This window comes from Drosophila sulfurigaster, chromosome 3 (genome assembly GCF_023558435.1).
Source record: "Drosophila sulfurigaster albostrigata strain 15112-1811.04 chromosome 3, ASM2355843v2, whole genome shotgun sequence".
In the NCBI taxonomy this organism is placed as follows: Eukaryota; Metazoa; Arthropoda; class Insecta; order Diptera; family Drosophilidae; genus Drosophila; species Drosophila sulfurigaster.
This window is the reverse complement of record NC_084883.1, coordinates 26,168,618-26,182,402: the sequence shown is the minus strand read 5'-3', so window position 1 is coordinate 26,182,402 and position 13,785 is coordinate 26,168,618. Positions and strand designations below refer to the sequence as shown.

At 36.5% G+C, this 13,785-nt stretch overlaps 2 protein-coding genes across 4 annotated transcripts in view; one reads left to right on the top strand and one right to left on the bottom strand.

Annotated features, from left to right (window-relative positions):
* The window catches only part of LOC133841509 (Krueppel-like factor luna), an 83,930-nt gene that overhangs the window by 8,658 nt on the left and 61,487 nt on the right, over positions 1–13,785 (top strand). The window lies entirely within an intron of this gene.
* LOC133844050 (uncharacterized) lies at positions 7,804–8,198 on the bottom strand. The gene has a single exon (XM_062277877.1). It carries the CDS (start codon positions 8,093–8,095, stop codon positions 7,991–7,993), a length of 105 nt encoding a protein of 34 aa, XP_062133861.1. The 5' UTR covers positions 8,096–8,198; the 3' UTR covers positions 7,804–7,990.

Below are 13,785 nucleotides of genomic sequence, written 5' to 3'. Positions count from 1 at the left end.
CACACACACACACAGATACACACACACACACACACTCACTTGCCCGCAGAAGAAGTATCTCTAAGTGAAGACATTATCTTAGCTGTTTACATTTTGTTTGCTATTTACGCACACATTCCGTTTATGCAATTTTGTTTATTAATATCGCGTGTTTTATTATAACATATTGCTTATTTATTTACACTATTTTCAATTACCTGCCAGCTAATTTGAAATATTTTGAAGAATTTCGTGAGCACCGAAAAAATATCGAACACTGAAATGAAACCCTGGAATTTATTATATACGAGTTGTGGCCAAAAGGTGTGAATTAATGAGCACGCTTTAAGTGCAGATAAACCCGAAAATATACACTACTATATTCATAGGAAATAATGCGCCCCAAAGCAACGCTTTTGTAATTAATATATATATATTACTTCGGATGTTTTGCTAATTTCCTGTTCAACTTCCGGTTGCTTCACTTGCTTGCTCCTTATTGTTGTTTCAATGAAACTGTTGCTCTCTATCTTCTCATTGTTTTTGGGTGTTTGTATTATGTGTAATTTGGACACACAGAGACACTTGTCTCCCATTCGGGGACAGCTGTCATTGTGCTAAAGATGTCGCAACTATTTTTAGCCTTTTGTATGCGCTGTAAATTATGTCCCATGCATCTGTATGTATCTGTGTGTGTGTGTGCAGTAAATGTGGCGATAATTACGCTGGAATAGATACTTTATTTGGTTGGCTGTTCATTCATATTTGCTACATTTTAATTTGTCGCTTTTAACTACGTTATAATCACGCAAAATGCTAGAATTTATCCGCCACTCAACATCTTTTTTTTTCTCTCAGTTATTAATTACAGTTTTTTTTTGCTAGCCTTTTGTGCGAACTAAGTGGGCTTAAACTGACAAATTATATGGTAGTAAAAAAGTTGGCCAGCTTATAATTAAATCATGAATTGAATTTGTTATTTTTGTTAAATGAGAAAAGACAACAGATGGTGGGGAAAACATTTATTTTTATTTATTTTTTTTTAAGCTACATTTTGCTATATTGTTATTTACATACGTAACTGTTATTGGCAAAGGCAAAGCCAAGGGCAGTAATGTATGAAATTGAAATTATGCTTTCGAATTGTGCACAGACAAGTGGCGAAATCAGACTGTGAGATGTTGAGTTCTAACCCCCGCCCCCTCCTCGGTCTAACCTCCCTTACAGACAATATGTAATCAGCAGTTAACGTTTAACACCCTTAGAACGTAACAAACCCAAAAAGAAAACACGTACGGTTTGCAAAGAAGAAAATGTCGAAAAAATAGGAAAAGTGAACACAAAAAATTGGCGAATTCATGAAGACAGATACACGCACACGCACACACATGTGCATATCCTTAGTCACACATACGCATCTACACAAGGATAGATAATAAGCCAAATGCGACAACGACAACAACAACAAGTATACAGCACCCACTTCATTGACTAACACGTCGCCAATGAATTCCTTCTGGTAGTCCTTGGCCTCCCGGCGAAAACGACGCAGAATTTCTTCTTTTTTCGGTTTTTTTGAAAAATAGCAAAGGCAGCAGCAGCAGCGGCAGCAGTGGCAACAACAACAGTAACTAGAAGAAGAAAGAAAAAGCAATCCGAAATACGTGCAATTGCTGAAAATATGCTCGACGTGGCCCAAAACGTGCGGGCCATGCGTCTGTGTGCCTTAAATACTTGCCATATCCAAAGCAGCAGCTAGAGACTCGACTCGACTCGACTCGACTCGAGACCCCCAAAAAGTGCGCGACACAACCCTCGGAACCAGCAGAGGTCTAACTCCTAACTCCTGCCTGCCTGCCTGCGTTGAAAATAAACCTAAACTCGCATGCGAATATAGCTGGGCTGCCTTCTTTGCACTACTCTGACTGGCGTTTGCCGTTGCTACTCCTATTACCCTCAATCATTTATCATCTTGGCTGCAATTAATCATCAAATGTGCGAGACTACACACACACACACAGTACTCTGTACGTGTGCAAGTTTTCTGTGTGTGTGTGCGTCATGTCCTTTACATTTGTTGTGAAGCTGCCCTAGCAGTTATTGGGAACGTGGCTGCTTAATGCGAGAGATGTTGTGAGGCTGTGAGGCTGAGTGTACTCATACGAGTGAGTATATTCATAATATTAAATGCTAAAATATGAGTTATGTGCATATAATGTGCTCTATACACTCCACTAAAGCTACTTACTACCCCACACACATAGTTTCTAGCGACAGATGATAGATTAAAACTCGAGTTGATTGCGCCACTCCACCTGGCATTTTCTGACAGACTTAAGTAAAACAGAAACTGAAACTGAACTCTGAAGCGAAAGCCCTTTTAAATTGTGTAATACCAAGCGTTATTTAATATTTGTAAAAGCTCTTTAGAAATTGCCTTAATTCTATCGTAATATTAATTATAATCTGGCCACAAAGTTGTGCATTTGTTTTGAGAAATTTGTGCTTTTGTTTGACACATGCCGGAACTTAATTTGTGATTAGAGTGTTTCCATTTATAGTACATTTATTTATTTGCCAGCTATTATTCATTTAATAAACATACCCATATTTCTGATTAAGAATTTATATAGAAAATACATTGCTGACTGTTACTCAATTTCAAATTGTGCCCGCTTGTAAATTCCCTTACTATCGAAACGCTTCGAGAACTAATTTGTAGCGATTTAGCTCAATTGATGGCGGCATGTGCCAAAATTCACAGACAAAATTGTATCTACTACATAGATAGATAGATAGATGTGTGTATTGTATATTTGAGAATCATTTGAGCGCGAAATACAGTCGATGAAGAAACGAAAAGATACACACATTCATAGCACATAGCATAGACAATTTCATTAACGCACAGCCAATTGCACACTTATTGTTTTATTTTTATGTAAATTGTAAATAAATACAAATCGTTTTCCATTTCTCTGGGCAAACAATATTTGTGCAAGCGTCTTCTGCAAATGTTTATGTTAAAAACAAAAAAAAAAACATGAATATAAAAAGTAGAAATGTAGAAATATAACGCGTCAACCCCTCTGTGTGAAATTTTTCCCTCGTCAACAAAAAATTTTTAGAAATGGAATAAAAACATTTTTAAATTTGGTATTTCATATTCTGCACACTTGCTATTTTGTTTAATTTGCATCAAATATACAAACCCGAAATGGCACGCATCCATTCAGACATACAGACATCAGTATATAGTATAAATGTTATACAGGCAAACATTCGCACAATCATAGATACACATATATGTATACATATGTATGTATATAACATACATCTCGTAAATTATTTATCAAAAAGTAAATGCTTCGTACTTGCAATGCTAAACGAGTAACGAGCCTCGTTGCCTAGTTTGAGTATTGCGAGTGTGAGTGTGAATGTGAGTGTGTACGAGTGTGTGTATGAGTATGAGCGGGGGTGTGAGTGTGGGTGACGGGGCGTGTGTCGGGGAATTGGATATTGTGAGGGTTGTTTTCGAGTTTAGTCGTCGCGACAGTGCGACAGCGGTACGCTGCCTGCCTCCCCCCTGCCATGTCCTTATTCGCAAGGGTGCCGCGCCACAAAAACAGCAAAGAAAAAAAAAAAAGGGAAAACGGAAAAATTCTGTCGTTAAATGTATGTCAGCTGTGCAGGAGGTGGCGGCGACGTTGCTGTTGTTGTTGCTGCTGTTGTGAAGCAGGCTGAAGAGAGAGAGAGTGGGCACTCAGTTCATATCTGTGATTTGGATGGGCCTAGACAACGGCTCAATATTAAAGCAGTTGACAGTTGTCACAAAAGATCTGCGCCCTGTGGAACTCTTTAATTACCAGCCCTGGAGGAAAACTGGGCCACAATGTTAAGCTGCTGTTCGAGCAAGCGAACGAGCGATTAATTGGCTCGCAAGAAAATCGCTTCAACTAGATTCTATATGTATTTTAGTGAATTAGGGGAAGACCAATAACAACTGAAAGGAAGTTAGAAAGCACAAGATCGACTTTGAGATACCCATTACTCAGTATTATTGATAAAATATACTAAATTATTATACCGAAAATACTTCAATATACCAAAAGGTTATATTTCGTAAAACAATATAAAAAGTAATATGCAAAACAGTCAAAAAATAGTATTATATACCAAATTATCATACCAAAAATATACTAAAATATACAAAATACTGTTTTTCATATGACAATAATAAAAAAAGCAAATCTTTAAGAAAGAATACTTCAATATAACAAAAGTATAAAAGAATATAAAAAATAATATACTAAACAGTTTGAAAATAGTATTACATACCAAACTCTTATACCAAAAATATACTAAAATATAAAAAATACTATTTTTCATATGACAATACCTAAAATAATATGCAAAGCATTACGAAAGCAGCATTATAGTAAAAATAAACCATATTATTATTTCGAAAAAATACTATAATATACCAAAAGCTATATTCCGTATATTAATATACTACTACATTCGAAATATATCTTCTCATGTCTGTTGCAAACATTTCACACAGTTAGCATACCCTTTTCTACCCATAGGGGTAGCGAGTATAATCAGAGAAAAATCCAGACATTTGGTCTAGCTCTACAATAGCTATTGACCCATGGCAACTTTGTTGTCTGGCTGCATCCATATGGCGGCCAAGTAGCCGCACATGCTGGCGTTGAGATACTATTTTCCAATACCAATACCAAGGCACCAGGCACATTCTTTGATTTTTCTCTTGTTTTCTTAATTCATTTTCACTCTCGCAGTGCGGGTCTCAACGCCTGATATGGACCACATGAAATGTGCTATCAGAGGCGCGCCAGTATGTGTCCAGGATTATTACTTCCTGTACGGGCTGATATATGATATGACACACCACAGCTTTGATAAAGAGTGGCGATTATGATGACTCCTTCTTTAAGCAGTTGAATCAGAAACACTCTGTTGTATGGATGTGTCATGGATGGGCGGGTGAGCAGAGCAGAGCAGAGCTCTTGGAATATGAATTTAAAAATGTTGTTTATTTTGTTTGTGCTGTGCTATGCTTCTCACTCAATTTAGTATAAACATTTTGAAAGCAAAGCACTTCGTACAAAACAGACAGACAGCTGGAAAATAAGTGTTTGTGTGCCGTTTTGTTGTTTGTTGTTGCCCTCTCGCCATATGTTAATCACCCATTCAAACATTTTGGGACTCATATAACATAATCCCAAAACTCTGTTCATCGTTTCGGTCTCGGGCCTGGGAAATACATTTGGCATCCACTGAGAAGCTGAAATTGAAGCTGAAAACAGTGGCACCCCTTCAATGCGCTGCGTATCCACAGCGTATTTTGGGCTCGTCTCCCTATCATTATTAGTTGAGTTCCCTCCACCTCCAACCCCAACCCGAAGTGCAGGCCCAAGCCCAAGCCCAAAGAGAAGGCAAGCCTTAAAATCAATTTACACACATTACTGTCCCCACTGTCAGAGCTGTGATCTCTGTCCCTGAACTTCTTGTTTGTGTGAGACCTTGCGGCTAAGTGCATCAATTGCCTTGACGCTTTCAGGCATTTGCCTCTTGTCTATCGTCTCTATCGTCTCTAGTCTCTCTTGTACTCTCCTCAAATTGTATTGAAATTGACAATTGTGCGCACAGACCTAATATCTATTTGGGTTTCCGAAACTAAATGCAAGCAAGTATATTTTTGTTGTTCAAGTGGAGTGGCAACATTCCGCTTGCATTTCAACGAAATTGCAACTAAATTAAATAAACAAAGTACTTGTACATATGTATTTATAAATACAATTCGGATTGTCGACTTCAAGAGTTGAGTTAAAGAAGCTGTGCTATGGGCACAACGACATTCAATGATAATGATTGATGATTGCATGAGGCTGGCTGCCCCTTGAAAAGGGGGGAAAAAGCCAAAGGCAAAGGCAAAGGCAATGGCAAAGCCAAAGATATGGCAAGGCCTTTGTATTGGATTGAGATTGAGAATGAGCTGATAGAAGCCAAAATGCTTTACAGCAACAAAAATAAAATACGAAACATGCTTTTGCCAAAGGAGCTCAGATAACTAGTTTGTATTTATGTTGGCTTTATCAATATTGAGGAAAATACTTTACAAAGATGATATGAAATATTAATGAGCAACCCACACCATTCCTCCGCTCGGATGATAAATGCGATATTTTTCATAGCCTTGCGTATAAATAGATGTGAACGGGGCGCCATGTAAAAAATAATATGAAATAAAAAAAAAGAATGTTGTTAAAAATGGCTACAAAATTGAATTATAAAGTTAAGCGTTTCTTTTTCTTCTTCTTCATATTTTCGAATGGGTTCGAAAGTGTTTCAAGTTAGACAAGGTGTTCTACCTCAGACTTGGACTCCCCACGGTTTGTTGCTGCATTCTGCTTTCTCTAAACATCAATTGATGTTTATATGATAATGATTAATGATGCTATTTATTATACATAGTATACAGGGCCTCTCTTTATTTATATATACATATAAACACAACTTGAAATACTTTCATGCCTTTTGCATTGCCATTCAATCAACTGACATCGACTTTTTTGTTGCTGTTGTTGCCTCGCGTTTGAGCGCAATAATTCTTCGTGTACGATGCCAACTCATTACTAGATATTCATCAAGATTAGGCAAATTGGTGTAATCACTTCTAACTTGCCACATTTCCACTTTGCCCGTTGCCCGTTGCTCGTTATTTCTGTTCTGTTTTAAAGGCGGAACTTGTTAATTCTAACTGAAACTAATGATGACAACTTATTTTGGGTCGGTCCAACTGTCTGACTGTCTGACCTAAAGTGCTGACCACTGCGTTTATTGGTTTTTGTAATTAATGATTCTGCACAACCGACCAAACTAACGAGAACTTTCATTTAGCGGCCGGCCAGACAAAGCAGCGGAAATGACTTTTTGCTCATCCGACAGTAGGTTTCACTTACTTTCGAGACATTTTGACTCTTTTTTCCCTTTTTTTTTTTTTTTTGTGTGTTAGTATTAAAGATACAAATACAATCTAGAAGCAAGAAACTTTTCATTAATCAAATCTGCTCATTTCTTTCAAATAGAAAAAGCATCTGTGCATTTGACTTTTATGTGTCATTTAGGTGATGGACTTAGGTGTTGGCAAAAAGTGTTGGTCCAGCAATTAGGATGCTTTTTCCTTGAGGTATTGTATTAAAGTGCCAAAGCGGTTGTCGCAGCTGATCTAAAAGGGAAAAAAGTGTAAGAAAATGCCATTCATTGTGGTCCAATTAAATGTTTCGAAAACATTTTAAATTAAGCAATGATGACATTTTAATTTTTGAGACATGTACCTCTTGTACGGTTGTCGGATTTTAATAAAAGCTTGCCTTTTTATTTGCATTTGGGATAAAGCAAGCAAGCTGCGTCTAGTCCTTAATTTGCTTCGGAGCTCAACCATGCTAACTGCTTCCTGTCGCGTGTCGACACAAAATGAATTGTCAAATCATTTTGATTCGTTCTAGCTGCAAAGAAATATATACTATATAGTATATTAGCAATAGCCTTGAAAGTACCCAGAGAGGAAAAATACACAAAAACGGTTGCCAAACAATGGCCGGGGAACGGGGGAAATTCACTACATAAAACGACCAACAGGCGTCCTTTTGTAATTGAATACGCACAATGAGCCTGCACGTGCAGCCAGGACAATGGAGTGAAACCAGTCTTAATACTTGACCTTCGCACGAGCAGGAGCGAAAAAAAAAACAACAACACAAAGAACACAGAAAAGAATCACAAAGGCAACGGCAAAGTGGTTAAGGTGGCAAAAGGCACAATTGCCGGTATTTACTTTTATTTCTGCTAATGAAATCATATAAAAAATTGCACACCTTTCACATCGCAAAAGAAAACAAAAATTCTAATTACTTAATACTTTCTTCCATTGCAGGTAAATTGACCATTTGTTAATCAAGTGCGTTTGCGTTTGCTGGTAAGATTATACGAATTCCAGTACAAGGATGACAAGCTTCAGGACAATTGCAAATCCAAATAGACACAATATGAGCAGCTTGTTCGGCCTTTCGATATTTTCCTGCCACATTATGAACAATTAATGCTTAAGTTCACAGCTTTTTAAAAGTTTTTTCAAGGCGTTAATTTCAGTGCTGCTTTCGAGATAAGTTTTTTTCGTAGTATAGAAAAGCGGCTACTTGGTTTTTTGTGACTTGGGTGTGAAAATTATATTCAAATAGAAACTGGCAGCTAAACAGTCATTGAGGAACACCCTTTTTGATTGTAGGCAGCTGCAATAATTGCAGTGAGAATGCTTTAGTCGCAGATGTAGATACCCTATAAAGGGAAAATAATTATATACTAATTTAATAATAATATACTGGAATTAAAATGAAATTTATATTATATTTTCGTACTATTGAGAAAATAATATAGGCAGATCATTTGATTATTAACTTTTATTTATTAATTTTAAACTGAAATTTAAAGTATCAAAGCCAAGTACTTTTTGATTTGTAATTTGTAATTTTTATTTTATTTTATAGCAGAGACAGTTAAATTGATTATTAATATATTTCATTTATTCACTTTAAAATTTAGAAATTTAAATATTACTTAACTTTGAATATATAATATTGAAATTGTACTTTCCCTTTAAAATCATTATACCCTTGCTGCCCTTTTCGAATGGCGATGCAATTTTGTTTTGTTGTTGTTTTTCTTGGCCAGCCAGCGATGTGTGGAACAATTTGTGGTAACTGGCTGTCGGCGTGTTTAGCCCGCCGATGTATAAACAGTAGTTATTGTTAGTTTTTCTCACTCGACAGTCAGCCAAGCAGCCAGGCAGCCAGCTAGTGAGCACTCGTATGTCTGCTTGTATAACCTTTTTCATGTTTATGTTAAGTGTTTCTGGTTGGACGTCTTTCATGGCATGGCTTCAATCCATCTTGCAGTCTGAACCAAAGAAAACGTGTCGTTTCAATTTGTGTTTGACTAATGAAAACACATGGCCCTATAAACTACGGTTAGCCACCACTCCGTATGCGTATTCTCTGCGTATTTGCTTTGAAAGCGATGCATTTTCACTTGTCGTCCACGATGCCGCAGAAAAACATTCCGAACATCTATTTATTATAATTTCCAGTGGCTGTTCCCATTTGTGTCATTAAAGTTTTCCCCCTATAACCAGCTATGCAATGCAATGCTTTTGCAAATTAAGCTATACAAAAAAGACAAAAAAAAAAAAAAAACAGAGAGGAAAAAGAAGACGAAATTGCTTGCAATTATCGAAGTCGTCTTTATGACTTCTTAATGTTGTTCCACAAGTTTAATGGAAGCTGCGCATTTACATAATCAAATGTGGAGCAATAAAAAACGGGGTCTGCCATCTCCATTCGTTGACCAATAAAGTGGCGACTGTAACGAACTTTTCTGCTCCTTCGTTGTCCCTTTAAATACAATCGATATTAATGCTATATTTTAAAACAGATTCCATTTTAGTCTTGTTTGTCTGCTTTTTCTGCTAGACTTAAAATACATTTGCTTAATGGGTAATATATTTTTGGTGCATTTAGATAAGTTTACATTGCATTCCCAGACAGTCAGAGTTCTGTATTCCATTTTAACTTTATAGATAATGATGTTGTTTATAGATCGACGCAAAGTGTTTTGCATTTGCATATGTTAAAATGGGAAACAATAATAGTATTATGTAAAAAGTGAGAGTACAACGAGATCATCGAACAACAAACAAGCGATTGTAATCTAACAATTTTATAGAAATTTTTCCATAATTCGTGCATATAAAATACTACGTGCATAGTTGAATATTCACATACAAATTAATCGCAACAAGATGTGTTAAATATTTATCGCATTAGTCAGTCCGGCTGGCAATAATTCAAGTACGTGATAGGCATTTGAAATTGGGAATTTGGCAAATGCGACGTCGAGTAGCGTTCGTCGAGAGAAGTGAGCAGCGTTAAATGGTCGTGCACTTTTAAAAATTCCTCAATTTAGTTTTACTTTTCTTTTATTATACGACGAGTGTTCACTGTGTGTGCTCAAAAGGGAGGATTTTTCATTATTTATTTGTTCAAGCGGATATTATGATACGGGTAGCAAAGTAACGAGTATGTCATTCAAAAGTGATTTGCTTTGCGTTGAAAGAAAGATTTGTTGATGCGTAAGAATTAATGCAATTTCAGCAGGTACTTGAAAAAACATTTCGCGACGATAGAAAAGGCCGAAGACACAACCAAGTGAAGATGAATTGTTTTGGTTTTTGTTAAACTCACTCGGTTTGGGATTAGTTTTTTGCGCTGTGTGCTGTCTGTTCAAAAATGCTCGTTTAATATGCCTACTTATGGGAATAAATGGTTGTAAATGATGATTGACATTCAATGCGCTGATGTAATAAAAACAAAGAAACAAGCGCGCTTGACTATTTGATGTTGTATGTGAGTGTGTGTGTGTGTGTTGTCTGAATACTCTTACATACTAAATTTAATGTTTCGCATTTTTTTTATTGTCTTGTCGATCAGAGCTTTCACTCGATGTTTTCGGTGAAAAATACTTTATTCTCCCTTTGGCACATATTTGAGTAAGGTTATCATAACATTTTGTTTTACCACATCCCCATTTTCATATATGATGTTTTATACTGCGAAGGGGAGCCAAAAAAAACGTTGTACAAACGAAGCAAACGATTAAAAGCTAGCTGATGCTTTGAGGCCTACAACGAGTTGCGAGTGTGAGTGCGAGAAGTATCTTTGGCTGCAACATCGTCATAAAAGGAAGTTGTGACGTGACTCTGCAGCACATGAATATTTTGCGAGTGGGTGCGCGCGTGTTGAGAGTATGGAATGAGCAAATTGCTTTGGCTGTGCCTTCGCTGACTGGTTGGTCTCCCCCCTTTCATTGAAGTGAAGAAAACGCTTCGTTCAGAACATTGGCCATTACCTAATGTGATGCGACACGCTGCGACATCAATTTTCGGTTGCATTTGAAATGAGGCTAAGCTAAGCTGAGCAAAACTCGCTTAAATATTTAATGCCATACGCATCCCAAGTCATTGGAATTTAATATTTAATATTATCATCTTTGGAATCTTCTCTCTTCAACCCCCCCGCGTTTCAAGAACAACTCCCTAGCCTTTTTGCCAAGCTCTCAGTACTCTCCCCAAAGTTGTGTCATTGTGGAGTACTTTCGCTTTTAATTCATTGATATTAGTTAAGTTTATTGACCAAACATAAAAATACCGCGCTAACGTTACGTCCAAAAATAAACAATGAAAATGAAACTAACAAAAACGAAAACGACAACGAATACAATAACAATAACAAAAGCACATAAAGCACACACTAACTTAGCGTTGACATAACAAAGTTTATACGCATCTGATAAGATATTTTCATGTATGTATGTATATATAAACATATATGTATGTGTTTTATGCAAGAGAACTTGGCCAGCGATAAGCACTCGATTCAATTAAGGTAGACTAACTTGGTAACTTGGTCAATGTCGCTCGCTACTAAGAGTAAATGAGAGCGCTGCCATCGAAACTGCTCGATTACTAAGCTTTATTTTATTTGCACCAAAATAAACAGGAAAGTCCAAAAATTTGTTGAAGCCAAAGACAAAACAATTTAAAGGAATATTTGTTCAATATTAACCAAACTAGTTTTGGAGAAATATTAATAATATGTGAGCAGAAAATTACTAAATTTCAACAATATTTAAAATATAAATTGGAATATCCGAATTTGTTAAAGAGGTAAACAACATAAACAAATATTTGTTAAGTTTTGAAATTTAGTAAATTTAAAATCACATTAGAAAAAAGTAAATATGACAAATATTGAAATGGGACATTAGAAAAGTTTTATAATATTTAAAAGACAAACAGAAAAGAGTTAATATTTGGTGGAAATATAAGGGGTAAAATAAAGCAAATATTTGTCAAAAATGCAAAATTTTTAACGTATTAAAAGAACATTTAAAAAAGTGATGATATGTGAACAGGAGATTAGAAATGTGTAAATATATTTACAATATAATATTTCAATAAATGAGGAATTCTTTTAATGCAGCACACAATATTTGGCTATCACACTTCACACATCAAAAACGTACAAATATGGTTAGAGTTTTATTTAAAATCACAGTTTCACACAAACATCATCTTCAAGATTTTGTTTTTTGCTGTCAAATACCTGAGGGCCCCCTATCTCTCAGGTATGCTTTTTGGTAAAGAAATAGCACACAAAGTTGATAGTTGCTGTTGTGATGCCTTTCGGCATTGCGTTTTGCTTAAACGCATCTCTAACAGCGGCTCTCAAATCCCTTTGCTGAAAGCATGAACGTCAGCTTGTCAAAGTGCCCCGTCTGTCAATCAGACTCGTACTTTTCTAAGTTGTTGTTGTTGTTCTCTGTGTGTTTGTGTGTGTTGTGTTTTGCTTCGCCATTTCACGCTGACATGATTTTGACACATAAATGACAAAGTGCTTAATATCTGGCACGAAGAAGTGTAACGCTCGTCAGGAGAAACACAATGCGTGAGCAACAAAAGTCACTCTACAAATATATATATTGTTAGTCGCTTATTTACTACCAAAGTTGTTGTTTCAATTAACCTTATTTCTCTAGCAGAAACAAACGATTACATTTTAATTTACGAGTGAAAGCTTGAGAATTGCTTTTTCGGTCGGAGGGAGGCGACTGTTGTAATCATCGCTTGTTTTTGGGAATCTATGCATTACATGAAATTTGGTTCAAAATACAAAATTAAGATTGTCTCCCACACAAACACACACACACACGCAGATACTGACAAACAGCAAACGAACTCAACCGCAACGGACCAAACCCACTCTCAGCTGCCCTTCCCCATTGGCGTTGTCATTGTTGTTGCTGTTGTTGTTGTTGCTGCTGTCGCAGTTGTTCTGCTTGTTTTTGCCGTTATTAGCGCCCGTGTGCGTTGCAGATTAACTGAAATTGCCAGTCGTTGTTTTTGTCCATGGTCTTCCACACTCGTACTTGCGTGAGTTGCATTTCCAATCCCAATCCCAATCGCAATCCCTGCGATTTTTGTTTTTGCGTTGGCGTCATCCATTTCCAGTTTTGCGATTCCCACTTTATCTGCCCGCATCCGCATGCTGCGCTTTACTGCAGATGAGGCGTGCTCCTTTTTTGGAGTTTAACATCCACACAGACGGGCACACATCCAATCATAGCGCAATTACAAATTTTCAAATTGAGTGCAACCTATTAGAATAACTAAAGTGGATAATAATCCAAATTACATTGCCATTTTCGAGATGTCAAATGACAGCGAAGTGAGCTAAAGACTTTCAATTTAATATACCAATTATATGGGATTTATTTCTTTTCTATGTAGATTGTTGAATGTTCATATATGCTATATATATATGCTTTCTAGCACCCTAACTTCTTCAAGCAATCATTTTATACAATTTTATTTTGAGTTATGTTGAGAGTTCGCTCTTTGCTTATTGTGAAGTTCAGTTCAGATGTGGCCCAAAGTCCAAACGCCTACGTTAAGATACAAAACGACGTCTTAAAGTTTTCTCAGTATTCTTTTCTTTGTATGTGTGCGTGTGTATCTGTGTGCGAGTGTGTGTGTGTGTAGGTGGCAAAAACATTGAGCGACGAGCCATAACTCCTTGATTCCAATGTCTTTTGTTGTTGCTGTTGTTTTTGTTTTCGTTGCTGCTGTCGCTCATTTGTTATGCGACAATGATAAATGTCATGCAA

What these genes read in the sequence shown, in the direction of transcription:
- LOC133844050 (XM_062277877.1), bottom strand. Translation starts at nt 8,095, where the DNA reads ATGTGGCAGGAAAATATCGAAAGGCCGAACAAGCTGCTCATATTGTGT.